Source organism: Callospermophilus lateralis, chromosome 1 (assembly GCF_048772815.1).
Source record: "Callospermophilus lateralis isolate mCalLat2 chromosome 1, mCalLat2.hap1, whole genome shotgun sequence".
In the NCBI taxonomy this organism is placed as follows: domain Eukaryota; kingdom Metazoa; phylum Chordata; class Mammalia; order Rodentia; family Sciuridae; genus Callospermophilus; species Callospermophilus lateralis.
This window is the reverse complement of record NC_135305.1, coordinates 215524273-215547691: the sequence shown is the minus strand read 5'-3', so window position 1 is coordinate 215547691 and position 23419 is coordinate 215524273. Positions and strand designations below refer to the sequence as shown.

Here is a 23419-nt window from a genome sequence, read left to right as displayed (position 1 = left end):
GGCCTTCAGCCTGCACTTCTCCTAGCTCATCCTTCCTGTACAGGCATGTGCCATCACACTGGCCCAGAGTACTTTTACTTCCCATCACATGGCTTCTGACTGCCTACCAGGATTTCCAGGTTCTGTTTCCTTTTCTAGAGGCCCTAGGCTCACCTGACCTGAGGCCCACACACATCTGGATTGCCTCCCAGACAGACATATGCTATTTGCCTCTTTTGTCTGTGTGTGTGTGTTTGTCCTTGCTTCTTTCACTTGTGAGGTGGCCTCCTGGTTTGTTTCAGCGCCCATGAAGGAACTTGTAGAGGGACTCCAGGGAGCCTAGGTAGCACCATACATGCTCCCTGCAAGTTCAAAGACCACAGTGATGATCTTAGAGATTCAAGCCCTTTGCTGAAAAAACCACTGGCTTTGATTTAGAAAGGTCAGTGATGGGAAACAAAAGGGTAGGGATTGGGGCATTGTCACCCTCTGATCCTATTCCTCTTGTTATTCCTGACTGAGCTTGCTCAGTCCTCTTCCTGGGTAGGCAGCTTACTGGAGCCCAGTGGCACCTAGTTCCACAGTGTCTTCTTTTTGGGTGGGTGGGATACCAGGGATTTTTTTTTTTTTTAGAGAGGGAATTTTATTATTTATTAATTTTTTTAGTTTTCGGCGGACACAACATCTTTGTTTGTATGTGGTGCTGAGGATCGAACCCAGGCCGCACACATGCCAGGCGAGCGCGCTACCGCATGAGCCACATCCCCAGCTCGGGATACCGGGGATTGAATTGAAGGGCACTTGCCTACTGAGCCGCATCCCCAGCCCTATTTTGTATTTTATTTAGACACAGTGTCAGTTCTGAGTTGCACAGAGCCTTGCTTTTGTTGAGGCTGGCTCATTGAACTTGCCATCCTCCTGCTTCAGCCTCCCAGCTGCTGGGATTACAGGGTGTGGCCACTGCGCCTGGCCATGGTGTCTTATTGTATTTTCTGTTACTATAATTGAATACCGTAAACAGGGTAATATATGAAGACAAATTTATTTGGCGTACAGTTGGAGGTTGGGAAGTCCAAGGGCATGGTATTATATCATTGTAGAAAAGAGACAGCATGTGGGATGCATCACTTTTATAGTGATCCATTTTCATGATAACCAATCTATTCCCACATTAATGACCTTAATCCATTCACAAAGACTCAGTTTATCCTTTAGCCTGTTGTATAATAACAGGCTATATAAGCCTGCTATAGTATAGATGTTTGTGTATTACCAAAATTCCCCATGTTGAAAATCTGCTGCCCAATGTGATGGTATTAGGAGGTGGGGCTTTATTAAGATGACTGTGCCCAGCCCTCAGGAATGGGATTAGTGTCTTAGAGATCCCAGGGACCCCACCCCTTACCCTTTCTGCCAATTGATACAGTGAAAAAGTGGTGTGAGGAAATAGGCCCTCACCAGACATTGAATATGCTGATTCCTTGATTTCACACTTTCACAGCTGTGAGAAATGAATTACTATTGTGTGTAAGCCACCCTGTCTAAGGTGATTTATGATAGAAAATTCCCTTTAATCTTATTTTTTTGGGGAAGGAGTCATCCTGGGGATGGAAAACCCAGGGCCTTATCAATGCTAAACAAGCACTCTACCAATGAGTGTACCCTTAGCCTTTCCCTTTAATCAAATGATTTAGTAATGCCATCTCATTGTTGATACTTAGAAAACACAAAAGTAAAGAAGCCTAAAATCACCCATGATACTTCCACACACAGGGGGTGAGTGTCTATTGTCCCTGCAAATGGCAAGGAGTTGTCTGCTCTCATAACCAGCTAAATTTTGTGGCACGCAACCACTGAGCCACATACCCAGCCCTTTTTGTATTTTATTTAGAGACAGGGTTTCACTTGAGTTGCTTAGGGCCTCACTGAGTTCCTGAGATTGGCTTTGAACTTGTGATCCTTCTGCCTCAGCCTCCCAAGCTACTGGGATTACAGGCATGTGGCACTGCAACAGGCTCCTTTATTCTTTTTTTTTTTTTAAAGAGAGAGTGGGGGAGGGAGAGAGGGGAGGGAGGGAGGGAGAGAGAATTTTTTTTTTTTTTTAATATTTATTTTTTAGTTTTCAGCAGACACAACATCTTTGTTTGTATGTGGTGCTGAGGATCGAATCCGGGCCGCACGCATGCCAGGCGAGCGCGCTACCGCTTGAGCCACATCCCCAGCCCTCGTTTATTTTGATGAAGGCACAGAGTGTCATCAGAACTAGTGACTTAGAAGGGCTTAATAAATTCAACCTAAGATAAAACACCTACATCCTGAAGGAAATTTGTTGCCCTGAGTTTCTGGTTTGGAAGATCCACTTCTTGTTTGATGTACCATACATCTTTTTTCTTTCTTCTTCTTCTTTCTTCTCTTCATTCTTTTAGTTGTCAATGGACCTTTATTTTATTTATCTATATGTGGTACCGAGAATCAAACCCAGTGCCTCACACATTGTAGGCAAGTGCTGTACTTCTGAGCTACAATCTCAGCCCTTTTTAAATGTTTTTATTAGTGTATTATCATTTTACATAATAGTGGGGTTGAAAATTGAGGACAGGTGTGGTGATGCACGGCAGTTGATCTAGTGATTTGGGCTGAGGCAGGAGGATCTCAAGTTTCAGGCCAGTTGGCAATTTAGCAAGACCCTATATCCAAAAAAAAAAAAAAAGTGTGTGTGTGTGTAAAAATTTATAAAATTTTTCATCAGGTTCGGGATATAGCTCAGTGGTATAGCAAGTGCGTAACATGCATGAGGAACCTGGGTTCAGTCCCCAGCGTGCCACACATACATCTACACACACCAACCCGTGGTCCTGTCATAGCAAGCCTAATTTACCAATATCATCAGTTTTCCCTTCCCCAGTACTGGGACTGGAACCCAGGGCATTGCACATGAAAGGCAAGTGTTCTACCACTGAGTTACAACCCACACTCTTTATTTCAAGACACATCATTCTATTTTTAAAAAATATTTAGTTTTAGGTGGACACATTATTTTGTTTTTATGTGGTGCTGAAGATCGAACTCGGTGCCTCTTGCATGCTAGGCCTGCACTCCACCACTGAGCTACAACTCATGCTATTTCAAGACACATCTCCAGGCTAGCCTTGAACTTAACCATTCTGCTTCAGCCTCCCAAATAGCTGGGATTGCAGGTGTGTACCACCTTGACCAGCGTCACCAGAATTTTTTACATCTGTGGGGGCTGTGGGTTATAGTTCTGGGTATCAGTTTTTAGTTTACAGCACTATTCATCATCTTCAGACATTTAATATTACTGTCAAGGTGTATCATGGTGCCATTTTTTGAGTGATACTTACCTTTGTATTAGCCTACTTTTTTAAAAAATATTTTTTAGTTGTAGATGGATACAATTTCTTTATTTATTTATATTTATGTGGTGCTGAGGATTGAACCCAGTGCCTCCAATATGCTAAGCGAATGCTGTACCACTGATCCACTACCCCAGCCCCCAGTTTCCTTTTTTTGTTGGCTTGGTGGGGATTGAACTTAGGGCCTTGCTCTTGTTGAACATGTGTTCTACCACTGAACTACACCTCCAGCCCTGAATTTACTTTTTGAATTTAAATTCATTTAATTAATTAATCGATTATTATTTGGTGCTTAGAATTGAACCCACAGGCACTTAACCATTGAGCCACATCCTCAGCCCTTTTTATTTTGAGACAGGGACTTGCTAAGTTGCTGAGGCTGGTCTTGAACTTGCAGTTCTCTTACGTCAGCCTCCTTAGTCGCAGGGATGATGTGCGCCATTGTGCCCAGACCAGGTTCATTTATTTTAAAGAAACTTGTTCTCACTGCCTTCAGTGGAAAATGGGTGTCACTTGTCATAATATTGGTTTTGATTGAATTTATGAAGTTCTAATCAGATGCTGTTTGAGCCTTAGTTATGAAATATGAAGATTTGCAATTATTTGAGCAGCATGAAGGATAGATTAGTACTTCCTCAGGTGTTTTTTTTTTTCATTGTGATCAGAAAGATGTTCAGGGAGCTGAAGAATCTAGTAAGGCAGTGGTACATGGCCCTTATCTATGTGCCACCCCTTCCTAGGTGGACTGTGATTTGATTTATATGCCTGAGATGTATTTCTTTCTCCAAAAGGAATCAAGAAAAGATGCAGGTCAGGGTAATGGCACTGTTAGATGGATGATTCTGACATGACTATTTTAGTCTTCCCTTGCTGCCCTTGACCTGCCTAACCCATTCCCCCAACCCCTAGAATGACTGGGACTTCTTTTCAGCAGGAGACCACCATCTGCAGCTCCCGTGAAGATGTCCACTCCAGACCCACCACTGGGTGGAACTCCTCGGCCTGGCCCTTCCCCAGGCCCAGGCCCCTCGCCTGGAGCCATGCTGGGCCCCAGCCCAGGCCCCTCACCAGGCTCTGCCCACAGCATGATGGGGCCCAGCCCGGGGCCTCCCTCAGCAGGACACCCCATCCCTACCCAAGGGCCTGGGGGGTACCCTCAGGACAACATGCACCAGATGCACAAGGTAGGGAGCTCTGTGCTCTTCATATCATTTACTTGTCAGTTTGGCTGCCTCCCACCCCTTCCCTCTAGACTGTGGGAAGCCTCTGAACTTGAGCCTCTCCTGAAAGCCAGTGGGAAAGCCTCCTTAACAGTGGTGGCTGTTTTGGTCCAGATGCCTGCCCCAGGGTCCGTTGTGGGAAACAGAGTGGTCAGGCACACAATCTGACCTGAGCTGGGAGTGGGGAGCAGCCGCCCTACCCTGGATCCCCTGCACGCCTTGTTCTGCATGGGAACTTTCAAAAGGGTACTCAACAATAAAGAAAAATGCCTGAATCACTAAAGGAGGCTTAAGGTACATGGTTTCCTTTTGGCTGCTCTGCCTACCTGGGGAATTCAGAAAGCAGGGGTGCCTCAATCCCTGCCCACAACTTATGCTTGGGCCACTGTCTTGACCTCTTACTTGAGCTGATCAGAGCTGCTTTTGCTAGGAAAGTGGATACATTAATTTCCATCCCTTTATGTCATTTTACATCCCTTTTTGTCATTGAGGGGGCTTGGAGGAGGAAATATCCCCTTGTATGTACCAGCATCTGTAAGAAATGGTGACATCTCTGTCAGGGCCCTCAGGAGGCCTGGGTCTGCATAGATACAGGTGGAGGGGTGGGTCTAGGAGTGGGTCCCACCACCTGGCACTGATGGCTCTTTACCTCCCTACTATTCCACTTGAATACCCCCAAACCTACTAGGTCTGGTGGTTATTACATAAATTTTATAGATAAGGAATCAGGGTTGCAGTCCTCCTGATGCCACCCTCTGAGCTCTCTTTGTTCCCTACATTTGTGCTGTTTCTGAGGCCTTCAATACATTGAGGCATTCCCTTGCCAACCCTCTCCATCTCCTGTACATTTCTCTCAACTTTTGTATAATATCTGTTTTGACCCTTCTATCCTGGAAACTATTGGTAACAAGGTAGGGAGCCCTGTGCTCTTCATATTATTCGCTTGCTCTTTGGCCTATCATTCACTCACACTCTTGGTTTATAGGCCAGCTCCTTCTCCAGCACAGCCCTCACTTTCCTTCTCTGCCCTCCTGGCATGGCACATACACACTGTACACCTCTGATGTATGTTTGTCAGACACCTGCCATATGTTCCACACTCTGCTAGGATCAGGGTCCCATGCTGACAGGGTGCCTGTGACTGCGCAGAGCTCAGTCTCTCCCATAACCAGGGAAAGAGGGGTGGGGACAGGCCCGTACCTTGGGTCTGGTCAGCATCCTGAGGGCCTAACCTGTCCCTCATGAAGCTTCCCCTTACCTGGCCCCTCTTCTCCTTGAGCACAGCACACATTGAGTTAGTTGTAGGTTTGTTTTGTCAGCCGTGAACTTGTGAGTTCCCAGAAAGGAGAATACTTGTGCTAACCCAGGCCTAGTGGGGGCCCACAAAAAGATTTTGGATGACATCCCCTTTGCCAGCGGTTCCCCTGGAGGAATAACCTGCTACTGAGTGTAGGAGGGACATATACATCATCATTCTGCCAGGACCTGCCCTTAACTCCTGTGGGGGCTAGAACAGGTCTGTAGTCTCATTTTCTGCCAGCAACCGAGGAGGTGCAGAGTTTGGGAGATGTCCGATGTGTTTTTACAGTTCTTGTGGGCAGACTTGTCTGTCTGATTTCTAGTCCCTAAGGAAGAGGGTCCTTGGTTCCCAGCTTCATGTTCTGTCCAGTTATGATGAGCAGTGAGATTTGTGTCCTGGATGTAACCACTCCCTCCCTAAGACCTAGTATCTTTTCCTTTTCTCCTATGGTTTCTGACTGCCTCTAGAACATCTTCCTGCCCTCTCTTGTTCCCCTAGTGCAGTTGCTTCCTTGCCTCCAGGCCACCAGTTGTCACCCTACACTGGGTGGCATTTGTTTTGTGTGTCTACCTTGGTGTCGTGTCCATGCCTTGGAGCTGAGCCCTTGGCCATGTTGGTGACTCGGTGGATGCTATGGCAGCATTGGGTGGATGTTTGTTGTCATCCATCTTCTTCCCAGTGATGCTTTGCTGTGTCGCCTCTTCCTATTCCCATTGTTGACCCTGCCTTATTGTTGGCCACTTGCAGCCTATGGAGTCCATGCATGAGAAGGGCATGTCGGATGATCCACGCTACAACCAGATGAAAGGAATGGGGATGCGGTCAGGGGGCCACGCAGGGATGGGGCCCCCACCCAGCCCCATGGACCAGCACTCCCAAGGTACTGTTCTGTATTTCTTCTTGCTTAGTGTTGGTCATACATAGTGAGCCCGTATAACCTTTTCCTATCAGGGTTCCCATAGATGGGTTCTGTGATGACCTCAGACAGTTGAGCTCCAGGGAAGGCCCTGCCATAAAGAGTGTCTGGTTGAGGTTAGGTGGTGGTCTGCTTTGGCCCTCTTGTTTTGGAGCAGCCCTAGAAGAGCATACATGGTGGGCAGAGTTGGGTGTTAGAGGAGAGCTTGTTAGGAGCTCCAGTGCCATCTGGGAGCTTGGTGGAGATAGTGTCTCAGGGCTCAGGACTTGGCCTTACAAGCCAGTTGGCTTTTCCTTATGGGGATGATGGAGAAATGATATAGGAGATGACTTACAGAGCGATTCCAGGCATCAGGGACAGGGACCTCAGGCTCCTGAGAAATGGAAGTGAGAGGAATGGGTCTGGCTGATCTGAAGATGTGTACCCTGCTCTGCCCAGGCAGGAGGGCAGGCCTGGAAAGATCCTGGATTTCATTCATAGCTTCACCATTAACCATCTGTACTCTACTGAAACCTGGGCCAAAGCACTTGACCATGTGGGCTGCTCTGCCAAGGCTATGAGTTGAGAATATGTCCTCTGGGTGCCTTGTGTTTGGCTCATGAGAATGAAGCCACTGGGCTATTCTGTGTCTTGGAGGATGAGACAGTATAGGTGTAACAGAACAGTTTACTGTCTCTATCTTTATCTCAAATGTATGCTGCCAAGTGAGCATTGGATTGGTCTTTCCTTGCAGGTTACCCCTCACCCTTGGGCAGCTCTGAGCATGCTTCCAGTCCAGTTCCAGCCAGTGGCCCATCCTCTGGTCCCCAAATGTCATCTGGGCCAGGAGGGGCCCCACTAGATGGTGCTGACCCCCAGGCCTTGGGGCAGCAGAACCGGGGCCCAACCCCATTTAACCAGAACCAGCTGCACCAGCTTCGAGCTCAAATAATGGCCTACAAGATGCTGGCTAGGGGGCAACCTCTTCCTGACCACCTGCAAATGGCTGTGCAGGGAAAGCGGCCAATGCCTGGGATGCAACAGCAGATGCCAACACTACCTCCGCCCTCTGTGTCTGCCACAGGACCTGGCCCTGGCCCTGGGCCTGGCCCTGGCCCAGGTCCGGGACCAGCACCTCCAAATTACAGCAGGCCTCATGGTAAGGCCCACCATCCCTGGTCCCTAGGGTGGGGAAGAAGTCCAGAGTGAACTGGCCAGAACCTGGGTAGCAATGATAGATGATCCTGAGCTCTGTTGTTGGTGGGCTTCTCAAGTGACTGCTCAGGTGTCCAGGTCGTTGTCATGATATAAATGTAATTTTTTCAACTCCCCTTGAGATCTACACCTAAGGGCTTGTGGATAGGTGTGTGCCCTAAGCCAAGGATGCTCATGGATAGGTGTGGGTATGAAGACAATTCACATTTTATTCTCCTTTGTTTGTTTCCCCCTGCATGTAGGTATGGGAGGGCCCAACATGCCACCTCCAGGACCCTCAGGTGTGCCCCCTGGGATGCCTGGTCAGCCCCCTGGAGGGCCTCCCAAACCCTGGCCTGAAGGTAAGATCACTTCTCTCTTCATCTGTGTCCTGCCTCTCTATTATGAGCTTGAAGCTTGCAAGTCCTGAGATGAGCCTGATCAAAGAGAATACTTAGGACGCTTGCTTGAACAGAGCAGAAACCACATGTTTTCCTGTGGTGTCCTCTTGGTCTCATCTATCCCTGGTCAGTTCCCAAAGTCTTGGGCTCAGATCTGCTCCACAGTTGCCCTTTTGTGTTGTGGGTCAAGGTTATCCTGGGGTTTCTTTAAACCAGTAACAAGCAGAAGAGAGCAATGAATGGGTCTACCATGAGACTCAAGGGAAAGGCCTGAGAGGTGCACCTGGCACCACAGGCAAATTCCTTCCTGGAGGGCACATCTCAATCTGTCTTCCTTCCCAAGAACATCCCTGTGGGAGGCAGGTAGGATGATAAGAGAGTTTAGGGTCCTATCACCCTCACTATGTGTGTCCTTGGTCCAGTGAGGTCCTGAGGTTCCATGTCCATGTCTGTAAAAGTTGGTTATATTTCAGGGTCCATATGTGTTTGGGATAGATATAATGGCTAAGATGGATTCATTTGCGGCCATCTTAGAGTCTGAGGTGTATTGATGTTCATCAAAGAACTAGTCACTAAAATTGAATTCACTTTGAAGTAGAGTGTAGTGGTTCCCACTTTTCCATGGAGGATATATTCGTTCCAAGAGCCCCAGTGGGTGTTAGCTACCATGGATAGGCCCAAACCAATCTCTCATCCTTTTCTTTTTTTCTTGGTGCCTCCCTTCCCATTTCTTTTGTGGTACTGGGAAACTGGGGATTGAACCCAGAGATTCTTTACCACTGACCTACACTCCCAGCGTTTTTTTACTTTTTGCCTTTATTTACTTAACTATTTTGACAGGGCCTTCCTAAATTGCTGAGGCTGACCTTGAACTTGTGATCCTCCTGTCTCAGCCTCTCAAATAGCTGGGATTACAAATTTGTGACACCACTCTTAGTTATTTTTTACTTAACATGAATACTGGTGACAAAGTTTAATTTATAAATTAGTCACAGAGATAAGAGACAGCTAGCAATAAAATGGAACAATTATAACAGCACACAGTAGTAAAAGGTGTGAATAAGGTCTTTGTCTCTAAAATTATCTTATTAGCTTGGTGTAGTAATGTGTGCCTGTAACCCCATTGGCTCAAGAGGCTAAGGTAGGAGGATGGCAAGTTCAAGTCCATCCTGGGAAACTTAGTGAGATCCTAAAATAAAATTAACCTGATCACAGTGGCACACACCTGTTATCCCAGTGACTTATGAAGCTGAAGCAGAAGGATCACAAGTTCAAATCCAGCCTCAGCACCTTAGTGAGGCCCTATGCAACTTAGTGAGATTTTGTCTCAAAATAAAACCTAAAAAGGGCTGGGGATGTATCTCAGTGGTTAAGTGCCCCTGTTATTCAGTCCCTGTTACCAATCAATAAACAAACAAACTAACTAATTAACTAAAGATGGATCTCACAGTAAAATACCCTTGGATTCAATCCCCAGTGCCATAAAACAATAAAAATACTTGGGCTGGGGATATGGTTTAATTCTAGAGCATGTTCTTAGCATGCAGGAGGCCTTGGATTCAATCCCCAGTGCTGCAAAAAACAACACTGGTATACTGTCCTCACTCTTTGTGATGATGTGTGGTGATAAGATGGAGGGAGGCAAATGAAGTAAGCAGTGTGATGTGACTGCTCAGGACAGGTTACAATTTTAAATTAATGAGTTGTTTGTTTCTAGGATTTTTCACATAATATTTCAGACTGGTTGACTGAGGGTAACTAAAATAGCAGAAAGAGAAGCTGCTAATGAGAGGGGGGACTATTGTAGAGGAAAGACAAGAAAATGTGGGTCCTTAGAGGCCAGAGGCCAAAAAGATGTGGGTGAGTGAAGACTGGGGTCAGGGAGCGGAGTGGAGATCAGGAAGAGAGATGAACCTCGAGGCAGGAGGGAGGCAGATGCCTGGGTGAGAAGCAGGGTGGCATTTGGTGGGTGAGAGGAAGGAGGTGGGGAGAGGTTGGTCTGTTCCCAGGTGGCAAGCCACCTGGCAGGCTTTGCATTTTCACTGAAGAATTGTCTCTGGGCTCAACATGTCCCCATCCTGCTCGCCTCTCCCCAGGACCCATGGCGAATGCTGCTGCCCCCACAAGCACCCCTCAGAAACTGATCCCCCCGCAGCCGACAGGACGCCCTTCACCTGCGCCCCCTGCTGTCCCGCCTGCTGCCTCACCTGTGATGCCACCTCAGACACAGTCCCCAGGGCAGCCAGCCCAGCCCGCACCTTTGGTGCCGTTGCACCAGAAGCAGAGCCGCATCACCCCGATCCAGAAGCCCAGGGGCCTGGACCCTGTAGAGATCCTGCAGGAGCGGGAATACAGGTGAGACGTAGCCCACTGGCTCCACTTTGATTGGCTAAGGTGTGGTTCCCCATCCTGAGAGTCACTGGAGTGGTGATAGCTTTGCCCAACTCCCCCTGGAGCCTCCCAGCCTTCCAGTTTTGCAGCGCCTCCTTCAACACAGCAGTGTAAGTCCTTACAGTTGATTAACATTCATTTCTCAAGTTCAGACCACAAAAGTGGCTTCCCACTTTGTCCCCATGTGGCCATTGAGGTCTCCCTTTGTATAGAAGCTCTTCCCAGTCCCCCTCACTCCAGGCATTTCCTCCAAGCACTAGCCACTCTGGAATTAGTGGCAGGATTTACTCCTCTCCCTCCTCTGCCCCAGTGCTAAGGATGAAAACTATGGCCTTCCATCTTCAGCAAGCACTGAGTCACAGCTGAATCATATTCCCAGTCTACTATTTATTTTTTTATCCCTTCTGGCCTTTCTTCCCAATGAGACTGCAAGCTCCATGGGAGCAACAACCTTAATGGTCTCATTCAGTTCTGAGACTCTATACCCTAAAAGATTGATGCAGCATAGTGGGTGCTCTGTAAATAAGTGTGTGAAAGACTGAGCAAGAGAATTGTTTCATTTAACCTTCAAATCAAGCCTGTAGATTACTCTCAGGGGTGTCCTTAGTTTATGGATGAGGACAGTGAGGTTAATAGGCTCAACAGATTTCTTATATTTTTAGTTGTAGATGGACATGATACTTTTTTTTAAATTTATTTTTATTTTTTAAAAATGTTTATTTTTAGGTGTAGATGGACACAACCAATGCCTTTATTTATTTATTTATTTTTATATGGTGCTGAGGATAGAACCTGGGTCCCGCCCATGCTAGGGGAGTGCTCTACTACTGAGCCACAATCCCAGCCCCAACATGATACCTTTATTTATTTTTATGTGGTGCTGAGTATTGAACCCAGTGTCTCACACTTGTGAGGCAAGCGCTCTACCACTGAGCCACAACCCCAGCCTGGCTCAATAGATATAGATTTCTCTGTGTGTGTGTGTGTGTGTGTGTGTGCGCGCGCACTTTTGTTTTTATTTTGATTTGATCAGAAGCCTTGGAACTATTTTTTTTTTTAATTTTATTTTTTAGTTGTAGTTGGACACAACACCTTTATTTCACTTGTTATTTATTTATTTATTTATTTATTTATTTATTTATTTATTTAATGTGGTGCTAAGAATCGAACCCAGAGTACGAGGCAAGTGCTCTACCACTGAGCCACAACCCCAGCCCCGGAACTAATTTTTTTTTTAATACATGACAGCAGAAAATATATGGAGTACAACTTTCATTTTTGTAGTTGTTCATGATGTGGAGTTATACTGGTTGTGATATTTTTTTTTTTTTTTTTTTTTTTTTGGTACTGGGAATTAAACTCAGGGGCACTTGACCGCTGAGCCACATCCTGGCTCTGTTTTGTATTTTATTTAGAGACAGGGTCTCACTGGGTTGCTTAGCACCTCACTTTTGCTGAGGCTGGCTTTCAATTGGCAATCCTCCTGCCTCAGCCTCCTAAGTTGCTGGGATTACAGACATGTGGCACTGAGCCTGGCTCTTCTTTAAAACATGTTTTTTAGTTGTCAGTGGACATTTTATTTATTTATTTGTAGTGCTGAGAATTGAATTCAGTACCTCCCATGCACTAGGCAAGTGCTCTAACACTGAGCTACAACCCTAGCCCTGTTCGTGCATACGTATATAACCATAGAAAAGTCATCTCCTATTAATTCTGCTCTTTTTCCCGTTCCCATCTGCCCCTACTCCCCAATCTAGTTACCCCCACCCCCACCACCATTGAAGTCCATATCTGCATATCAGAACATTTGGCTTTTGGTTTTTGGGGACTGGCTTATTTCATGATAGTCTCCAGTTCCATCCATTTACCAGCAAATGCCCTAGTTTCATTCTTCTTTATGGCTGGGTAGTATTCCAGCCATACATTATGTATATGCCCCATATTTTCTTTATGCATTTATCTGTTGAATGGTACTAAGGTTGGTTTCATAGCTTAGCTTTTGTGAATTGATCTGCTGTAAACATTGATGTGGCTGTGTCACTATAGTGTGTTGATTTAAAGTCCTTTGGGTGTATGCTGAGGAGTAGGATAACTGGGTCAAATGGGGGTTTCATTCCAAGTTTTCTGAGGAATCTCCATACTGCTTTTCAGAGTGGTTGTACCAATTTGCCATCCCACCAGCAGTGTATGATTGTACCTTTCCCCTACATCATTGCCAACATTTATTGTTACTTGTATTTTTGATAATTGCCATTCTGACTGGGGTGAAATGAAATCTCAGTATAGTTTTAATTTGCATTTCTCTAATTGTAGTGATGTTGAACATTTTCTGGCTCAGTAGATTTCTGAGGCCCCATGTCTTATCCATGCCAGGGTAGGGACAGATTCTGGTTAGTCTGATGCCAGAAATTCACTACTAATATGCTATGAGCCAGCCAGTAGGTGTCTTGATTTTTGTGGTTTGTGTGGCCTGGTCCTGAGAAACTTTCTGGTTGCCTTCTCTGTTCTATGTTTTGGCTGGCATCCTTTTTGAGGGAGTTCATGTTTCAGGGCCAGGTCTGTCTGTCTTGAGAGAGTCTTCAGAAGCTCTGGCTTTAAAGACAGGCACCAGGTGGCTTCTTATAAATATAGTCCCTCTTACCACCTATCCTTTTTTTCCCTTTCTTTTCGCCTAGGCTGCAGGCTCGCATTGCACACCGAATTCAGGAACTTGAAAATCTCCCCGGGTCCCTGGCCGGGGATTTGAGAACCAAAGCGACCATTGAGCTCAAGGCCCTCAGGCTGCTTAACTTCCAGAGACAGGTAAGTTCCAGTGTGGTCCTGGATCTAGGGAATAGGCCTTTCCCACCACCTGTCATGCTGAGACCCCAAAAACTTCTTGCGGGATTATCATCCAGAGTACCTGTATGGTTTAGGCAGCCATGCCAACCTGCATATATTAACTCACTGTCTTATCCTCTCCTTGTGTCTTGTTCCATGGTGGGGCAGTGCTGCTCACATAATATGCAAGTGTGGGCCTTCCCTAAGCTCCAGTTGCCCACAGAAGCAGGAGAGTGAAGTGACTCTCCAGTGCTTCATAAGGAATTGTGTTGTGTGTGGGAAGACAAGCTGAAGACATGAGGCACAAGAAGATTCTCTGACCAGGTGTGCAGAATGCTCACCTTCTGCTCTTGCCTGCACCACCCATGGGTACATAAGGCAGTTAATTAGGATCCTTTGGGAGGCAGCATCGCCTGCCTTGTATATGATCGGCAATTATATATTTCACTGTAGGCACAGCAGAGGTATCTTCCTCAGTGTCATTGTTTCTTCTTCCTCCCTGAAGCTACGCCAGGAGGTTGTGGTGTGCATGCGGAGGGACACAGCCTTGGAGACGGCCCTTAATGCCAAGGCCTACAAGCGCAGCAAGCGTCAGTCCCTGCGAGAGGCCCGCATCACTGAGAAGCTAGAGAAACAGCAGAAGATTGAGCAGGAGCGCAAACGCCGCCAGAAGCACCAGGTTAGTTCCAGAGCTGTTCCTGGGCTGCCTGGGTGCCTGCTCATTACAGCTTGCACCGGGATGGGACCTTGTATGTTTTGTTTCTAGAAACACTAGTCTTTTCTGTTCATTTTACCAGTCTCCTAGGCACTGAGAATACACTGGTGGACAAAACTGAGCCACAGGGAGGGGATGGACAGTAATGAAATCCCTGTATCCCATTGTGAAGGTGTAGGATCTGAGGAAATTACAGCAAGGAAAGAGTGAGGAAGACATGATCAGGGAAGTTTCTCGGGAAGGTGAGATCTGAACAGAGAGACCCAAAGGAGGGAGTCACAGGGACATATGGGCAGAGAGCAGTCCAGATACAGGGGCAGATGAAAACACCCTGGGGCTAGAATGTGCCTCTGTTTTCTCTGAGAAGCCAGGATCCCAGTTTAGCTGGAGTGGAGTGAATGACAGGGAGAGCTGAAGAGGTGAAGGCAAGGAGGTGACAAGGCAGATGGTATAGGGTCTGTGACCATGGAGAAGACTTTGACTTTTGCTTGGCGTGGGGTGAGAGCCACAGAGCGTGCTGAGCAAATGAGAGCCTGACATGACTTTAGGAGGTCAGCTAAGCAGTCAAAAGTCCTCATCGGAGAGGATTTGGAGCTGATTCTGTGCATTTTGTTGCTCATTGATATTTCCTGAAGTTTTTAAATAATGAACATGTATTTCTGATATCTTTTAATATTCAGTGTTAACTACTTTTAACTTTTTTAAAAAAATTTTTTTAGTTGTAGATGAACACAATACCATTTATTTATTCATTCATTCACTTATATATTTATTTATGCTGAGGATCGAACCCAGTGCCTCATGTGTGCAAGGGCAAGCGCTCAAACAACCACTGAGCCACAACCCCAGCCCTACTGTTAACATTTTTTTTTTTTTTTTGAGAGAGAGAGAGAGAGAATTTTAATATTTATTTTTTTAGTTTTCGATGGATACAACATCTTTGTTTGTATGTGGTGCTGAGGATCGAACCCGGGCCACACACATGCCAGGCGAGCGCGCTACCGCTTGACCCACATCCCCAGCCCAACTTTTTATTATTTGCAATTTGAATACACAATTCCCTTTTTTGTGTATTCATGAATTAAAAGCTAGTTAAAAACTAAAAACTTTGAAATTTACAATCAATCTGTTTTTCTTGTTTATTTTGCAATGCTGGGGAAATTTTTATTATCTTTTTCAAGATAAAATAGCAGTTCATCACTGAGCTACATTCCCAGGCCTTTCTATTTTTTTATTTTGAGGAGGGTTTTTTTTTTTTTTGTACCAGGGATTGAACTCAGGGGTGCTCAGACACTGAGACATATTCCCAGCCTTTTTTTGTATTTTATTTAGAGACAGGGTCTTATTGAGTTGCTCAGTGCCTTGCTGTTGCTGAGGCTGGCTTTGAACTCACAATCCTCTTATCTCAGCCTCCTGAAATGCTGGGATCACCCGCGTGCTCCACTGCACCTGGCCATGCCCAGCTTTTGTAAACGAACTGCCTACAGAGTCCTGTCTGACTCTGGGTGACATTGTGATGACTTCCATTGAGTGTTCAGTCTTCTTTTGCACATGTCTCTGCAGGAATACCTCAATAGCATTCTTCAGCATGCCAAGGATTTTAAAGAATATCACAGATCAGTCACAGGCAAAATCCAGAAACTCACCAAGGCAGTAGCCACATACCATGCCAACACAGAGCGAGAGCAGAAGAAAGAAAATGAACGAATTGAGAAGGAAAGAATGCGGAGGCTCATGGTAAGAGTTTTGTTTTCTTGCTTTTAGTCCCTTGTGTGCTTTGAGTGTTTCGGGTACCAGCAGCCTGTTAACCCAGGATCATGCTAGGCATTCTGCTGCTTGGATTAGAGTTGGGGCTTGTGTTTGGGAGGGAGCGAGTCCTGGGCTCAGATCTTCTGGTCCCTCTGGCCATCAGAGTGGCTAACATGGTCTTAGGGCTTGTTCACTGACTGTCCTATGTCTCCGGAGAGAAGGAGTTGGTGCTCTCTGCCCTAGGTTGAGTGAGAGCCACAGAAGATGCAGTCCACACTCTTTACCTTCAGAATAAATGTGTCTGACTGTTTATGAATGAGTCACTAGTTGGGCAGACATTGCTGGCCCACTCTTCCAGGCACTGCTAAGGGTACAGAGGATACACTGGGGAACAGGACGTAGTCCCTGCCCTCTTGGGTGGTATGGGCACTTAAGAGAGTTAGTTTTTTGAATGAAATGAATATGCTAGTTTGGAATGATGAAAAGACAGTGCAGAGAACAGAGCAGGGGAATGAGAAGGCCTCAGAACAGAGGCTCAAAGGGTGAGCATGACCCTGCAGAGATGTGCAGGAAGGACCCCCAGAAAGAGAGGGCAGAAGTGGCAGACAGCCAAGTACAAGACAGAAGAAGTGGCCCTGTGTCTGTGAAATGTTGTTGTATTGGGGCAGGATGTGAGGTCAAGAGCTTGCAAGGGCGAGCCATGTGGGCCCATGGGACCTGCAGGCCATTGGTAGGACTGGAAATTAATTCTGAACATAAGGGAATGCTCCAGGAGCACTTCAGCTCCAGGTTGAAGTGATCTCAGAAAGGAGAGGGGATTGCTGTGGGGTTTTGTGGCAATGATGTAGCTTAGAGAGAGTTTGGATTTGAGGAGATACTGAAGCGGGAGCTGATGCCTTTGAAGCAGGGTGGGATCAGAGCCAACTGCTCTGAAATGTTCTGCGGGTTGCTGGTTAATGAAACCCCCAGTGGGGCTCTTGCCCCTGGGTTTGCTGGAGGCCAGCAGATGTGCAGGTCCTACAAACCAGTGTCACAATCCCACACTTCTTAGGCTGAAGATGAGGAGGGCTACCGCAAACTCATCGACCAGAAGAAGGACAAGCGCTTGGCCTACCTTTTGCAGCAGACAGACGAGTATGTGGCCAACCTCACAGAGCTGGTACGGCAGCATAAGGCTGCCCAGGTTGCCAAGGAGAAAAAGAAGAAAAAGAAAAAGAAGGTGCGCTGAGCCCTGTCTGGAAGAGTGTCTATATGGGTGGCCTTAGCCTGTGGGGTCACCTATGTCTCTCTTTACTTCCAGAAGGCAGAAAATGCTGAAGGGCAGACACCTGCAATTGGACCGGATGGCGAGGTGAGGAAGCAGGGATTTCTTATGGAAATGCCAACAGCCCTGCAGTGTGGGTCTGTATAATTTTCTAGAAATTCTGGTTATGGAATCCAGGGTTCGTGTGTGCTAGCCTCCAAATGCTGTATTACTGAGCTCTATCCCTAGCCCAGAAGTCTTTGTTTATTTTAAAAAGTATTATTGATTTTCTAAATTTATATTTTTCCTGAACCCTCTGCTTTATGCTAGGCAAGTGCTCTGTCACTAAAATGCATCCTGTCTCCAAAATCTTTTCTTTGTAAACCACAAAAGCCATATATAATGAGCATTTATAAGAATCCAGTGTGTACATCACTTCCATCCCACTCACTGGGTATATTTGTTTCCAGACCTTTTTCCCCGCCTTTTTTCTTTATTTTTTTATTTTATTTTTTTTGGTACTGGGAATTGAATCCAGGGGTACTTTGCCACTGAGCTATATCCCCAACCCTTTTTATTTTATTTTTTTAATTTTGAGCCAGAGTATCACTAAGTTGCTTAGAGCTTTGCTAAGTTGCTGAGGCTGCCTCAAACTTGAAATCCTCCTGCCTCAGCCTCCCGAGTTGCTGGGATTACAGGCGTGCACCACTGTGCCTAGCTAGGCCTATTTCCCCTCCCCACCAAACCCTGTTTTTGTGCAAATCCTGTCCTGCCTTATTTGTATATAGATTTTTTACTTTGTTGTTTTCACCTGTCTTCTTTCCTAAACAGTTTGAGAGTAAGGTACATGCTGACAGCCCTTCACTTCCCTGATTTTGGTGTTAACTTCCCAAAGGCAAGGTCATTCTCTTCCATCTTGCACCCTGGTAGTTATGATGTTGATGTGATAGTCTCATCTTACATATACACCTTTGCATTATGATTTCCCCCATGTCCATCCAACACCCTTCCCAATAACAAAAAGCCCCCAATGGCACTTACTGGAGATCTCCTATTAGTCTTCTTAGATCTTGAACCTCTCTTTGCTTTTTCTGTGACCTTCATGACCTTGATTTTCTGAGAAGCATAGGCTGGTATTTCATTTGGTGGTACTCAGTTTGGGTTTGATGTTTTCTTGTTACTAGATGCTTATGTGTTTTTGGCAAGAAGACCTCAAAAGTAACCCTTTGTCCTCCTCTGTGCATTATGTTGAGAATGTGTTGCATAGGTTTGTAATATCACTGATGACATTGACCCTGATCACTTGCTGTCTGCCTCTGTTATAAATTTTTTTTTGCTTTTCCAGTAGTCAGTAAGTACCTTGTGGTACTAGAGACTATGTGAATATATTTTAGCTCTCCAACTTTTTCATGCTGCATTGGTTTTTTTTTAATATTTATTTTTTGGTTGTAGGTGGACACATATGTTTATTTCATTTTTATGTGGTGCTGAGGATCAAACCCAATGCCTCACATGTGCTAGACAAGCGCTCTACCACTGAGCCACCACTCAGCCCTGCATTGGTTTTTGCGATGAAAGTTACCCCATCATTTCTGTGCATTCATTAGTTGCCTTTCTCCATAAATAAAGCTGCATCTTCTCTCCCATTTGATCCAGGGACCATAGTCTGATAACCCTGGTATACATAATTTTATGGATTTTTATTTTATGTTTTAGATTTCATCGCCATCATTATCATCATCATTTTTTTTGGTGGGACAGCGGGGATCAAATCTGGGGCTTTGCATATGCTCAGCAAGTTATTTACCTGAGCCTCATCTCCATCCCTTGTTTGATTTAATGGGTTATAATCTTTTACTATTATTCACTTTGATTATTTGATTTGGGCCAGTGTGATCCCCTTCATATTGGCTCCTGTGTTCTTTTGATATGTCCCTATCATTCTTTGTATGCATCCTTCTTACCAGACTAAGCTGCTTCCATTGCCCATGCCCTGAGTCAGTCTCTTTTCTTAGAGTCCTGGTTCATTTTATTAGAGAAAAATAGAATTCAAATCTTGCTTTGGGTGTGCTTATTGTTGGTGACTGTAATGGCTCTTAGGTTCTCTCAGCAGCTAGATTTAGGGAATAGATGTGTGTGCACTTAATTGCCACATGCCATCACCCTGATACCTACAATCCTAATCCCTCACCTCAGTGCTATTTCTTTCCTTCACTCTTTCCTTATTTCTGAAATCAGTAACCTGGCTACCATCAGCCATGATACTCTTACTTACTAAGTTCTAGGATACACAGAAAGCATACTAACCCGTAGTCTATGAAGAAGTCTCCCAGCTAGCATTAGTGTTTGATTATGATCCTTCAGCCTGAGAGGATATGTTCTAGATGCTTTGTTGAGAAGTTACTTGGGAGGAATTCTTCCCTCATGACCCCATTAGTGGTAGTTTCCTCCATTCTTTATTTTTTTTCTTTTTTAATATTTATTTTTTAGTTGTAAGTTATAATATAAATATCTTTATTTTATTTTTATGTGGTGCTGAGGATCGAACCCAGTGCCTCATACATGCTAGGTGAGTGCTCTACCACTGAGCCACAACCCCAGCCCTTTCTTCCATTCTTACTGGTTTCATTTTTTCACACACATTATTTATTTATTTATTTAGAATATGGTTGTAGAAGTCAGAACAGTATGAAGTGGCTCACTTGAAGAGGGGTCACTATCCCTGCTTGCCTGTCTTTTCCACGTGATAATTACCACCGTTCTCATTCCATGTGCTCATTTGGGGAAAAAAAATATGTATAAAAAGATGAACAATGTGTTGGAATTGTAGCCCAATGGTAAAGCACTTGCCTGGCATGTGGCACTGGGTTCAATTCTCAGCACCACATATAAAGAAATAAATATGTCAATTGACAACTTAAAAAAAAAAAAAAGATATGAACAAAGGGAGCATTTCCCATCCCTCTCAATCCTTCTGGGAGGGAAACCATGGTGCATTGTTGGGGTGTTTGCTTGCTGTGCTGTACTTTTCCTCTCCGTGCCTTTCTTTCTTTTTCTTGTGCTGGGGATTGTACCCAGGATGTCCTGCGCACAGAGAACATGCTCCTCCACTGAACTACACCATAGCTACCTAGTACCCTTCCTTTGCATGGCCCCTGAGTGTTTCTGATTCTTGTCTAGAATTGTATCTGAGAAGTCTTTTCAGATGACTTCATGTACTTTTTTCCCCCTTTGTCCGGGGTTTGAACCAAGGGATGCTTTACTACTGAACCACATCCCCAGTCTCTTTAAAAATTTGTTTGATACAGGGTTTCACTAAGTTGCTGTGGCTTACATCGAACTTCCAATCCTCCAGCTTCAGCCTCCCAAGGCTCTGGGATTACAGCTGTGTACCACCATGCCTAGCTTACCTTGTCCTTTCTAAAGTTCCCTGATAGAGATGGCTGCCACCTGCTTAATTGAATGTCATACTCACTGTAGGAAAAAAATGATCACATGAAATAAGCTCTCTCATAGGCTGGTGAGACATGGACCTTTTTTCATTTAGTAAGTGTTATGGGCAACTTTCCATATTGAGGCATGTACTTCTATTTTTCATGTCTTTCAAATTTTGAGACAGGGTCTTGCCATATTGACCAGATTGGCCTGGAACTCTTGATCCTCCTGTCCCATTCTCCTGAGTAGCAACACACCTGGCTCTCTGTTTTTGTTTTAATGTGTGTGTTGTTTTTTTTTTTTTTTTGTCTTTAAGATTAATAACTTTTTTTGTGTGTGGTGCTGGGGATTGAACCCAGGGCCTTGTGCACACGAGGCAAGCACTCTACCAACTGAGCTATATCCCCAACTCACGATTAGTAACTTTTTAGAAGGTTGCTTTCAGTTCATAGCTGATGCGAAGGTGCTACTCTGAACTGTTCTGTACCACACGTGCTTAACTCTTCTCCCCTAGGGACTTTCAGTTGTCTCCTTCCATCCTGTTGCACATTCATGTATTGGCATCATTGTCCATTATGATTTTTGTCTTTTTATTTTTTGTGCTGCGCAGGCTGACCTTGAGTTTATAATTCTCCTGCCTCAGCCTCCTGAGTAGCTGGGACTTCAGGTGTGTACCACTACACCTGGCTTGTCCATTGTATTTTCATGCTGTCATGGTGAACTTGTGTTGTCATAGTAAAGTAGGATAGACTGGGGAATTACACAACAGGCATTTATTTTCTCACAATTCTAGAGGCTAGGAGTAAAGATCAAAGTGTTCACATTGTTAATTGTTGGCGAGGGTTCCTTTCCTGGGTAATGGGTGGCCATTGCTGTTCTCACATTGGGGATTGTGGTGTGGATGGGGAGAGTAGAAGAAATCTCTGGTGTGTTTTGTTTGTTTGTTTTGTTTTGTTTGAGGCATGGTTTTTCTATGTTGCCCAGGTTGGTCTTGAACTTGTGGGCTTAAATGATCCCCTGCCTCAGCCTCCCAGAGTAACTGGACACCATACACAGTTGTACCTTCTCATTTTTTTTTCTTTTCTGATGTTGGGAATGACTCCCAGAGCCTGATGTGTGCTAACATGTGTCTACCACGGAGTTACAGCCCCTACCTCTTGGTGTCACATATGAGAGCACTAATCCCATCATGAGTGGGCTGCATTCATGATTTCATCTGATTTGATTATGGCCAATGGGCTCCGTCTCCCAGCACTGTTGTCTTAGGTGTTAGGGCTTCAGTGTAGAGATTTTGGAGAGACAAAATTGAGTCTTCAGCCGATGCATGTTTTTTCTACAGACCAGTCTCCCAGAAGTGAATGACTGTTGCGAGTTACCAAAGACAGAATTCTCTGAAATGATTTCACCTGAAAAAGTTCTGTTGAGTTGTTGCTGTGGCACTCCCCTATTCATTTCTGTCACAGGATGCTGTGTGGGCATTTTCTTTGTTCTCAGCCTTGGCTGTGCTTTCCGTCATCTAGGTAGCTTTAAAAAATTGACGGCCAAGCCTCTCCCCAGGGCACATCAGTCAGAATTTTGACATATTCAGTATTCAGAGTTCCTGGTTGAGTTAATCTGTAGAGCCCATTGCTTAGGCAGAGGTGGGCTGCTCTGGGTGAGTTTTTCATGTGCATGGAGAGTATATCCCTCGGAATACAGATGGTGTTGACAGTGAGTGCACCATTTTATTTTAATTAATTTATTTTTTTTAAAGAGAGAGAAAACTTTTTTAATATTTATTTTTCAGTTTTTGGTAGACACAACATCTTTATTTTATTTTTATGTGGTGTTGAGGATCAAACCCAGTGCCCCGCGCATGCCAAGCGCGTTACCCCTTGAGCCACATCCCCAGTCCGTACCATTTTATTTTTATTTTTTAAAAATAGTTTTGTAGTTGTTGAGAGACCTTTATTTATTTTATTTATTTATAGTGGTGTTGAGAATTGAACCCAGTGCCTCACACATGCCAGGCAAGTGTGTTACCACTGAGCCACAGCCCCAACTCCATGAGTGCACCATTTTAAAAAATAGGTATACCAAGAGCTTCATTCTTATCCTGGAGGTTTTCTTTGGGAAATAATGAGGAACTGAAAAGGAAGAAAGCATTCATCTAAAGTTAATAGCTTCAAATGAGGAATTCTGTCTTTGTTGCTATGGGAAAATTTGTTTGTTTGTTTGTTTATTTATTGGTATTGGGGATTGAACCCAAGGGCACTCTACTACTGAGCTACATCTCTACATCTCCAGCCCTTTTTATTTTGAGACAGGGTCTCATTAAGTTGCTTAGAGTCTCTCAAGTTGCTGAGCCTGGCCTCAAAACTTGATCCTCTTGCCTTGGCCTCCCAAGTTCTTGGGATTGTAATCATGTATCACTACACTGGTCTAGAAACAAAAATTTTCTAAATTTATTTATTTTTATTTTTTGGTAGTGGGAATTGAATTCAGGGGTACTTAACCCCTAAATCACATCTCCAGCCCTTTTGATCTTTTTGTTCTGAGATAGTCTTATTCAGTTGCTTAGAGACTCACTGAGTTGCTGAGGCTGGTCTCAATCTTGGGATCCTCCTCTTTTGACCTCCTGAGTCACTGGGATTAAAGGTATGTGCCACCACGCCTGGCTAGAAACAAAAATTTTTAAAAATATTTAAAATATTTCCCATCCAA

The 23419-nt window shown here is 44.9% G+C and overlaps 1 protein-coding gene across 9 annotated transcripts in view; it reads left to right on the top strand.

Moving 5' to 3' along the window:
• The window catches only part of Smarca4 (SWI/SNF related BAF chromatin remodeling complex subunit ATPase 4), a 90776-nt gene that overhangs the window by 11849 nt on the left and 55508 nt on the right, over window positions 1-23419 (top strand). For 8 of the 9 annotated variants that reach the window (XM_076848569.1, XM_076848594.1, XM_076848587.1 and 5 more), the window contains exons 2-11: window positions 4285-4537; window positions 6621-6753; window positions 7523-7927; window positions 8226-8324; window positions 10460-10718; window positions 13430-13556; window positions 14080-14253; window positions 15853-16026; window positions 17090-17257; window positions 17339-17389. In XM_076848569.1, the coding sequence (XP_076704684.1) occupies window positions 4316-4537; window positions 6621-6753; window positions 7523-7927; window positions 8226-8324; window positions 10460-10718; window positions 13430-13556; window positions 14080-14253; window positions 15853-16026; window positions 17090-17257; window positions 17339-17389 (1812 nt within the window). In that variant the 5' untranslated portion in view covers window positions 4285-4315. The remainder of the gene's footprint in view (window positions 1-4284; window positions 4538-6620; window positions 6754-7522; window positions 7928-8225; window positions 8325-10459; window positions 10719-13429; window positions 13557-14079; window positions 14254-15852; window positions 16027-17089; window positions 17258-17338; window positions 17390-23419) is intronic. The other variant, XM_076848554.1, reaches the window with a different exon arrangement.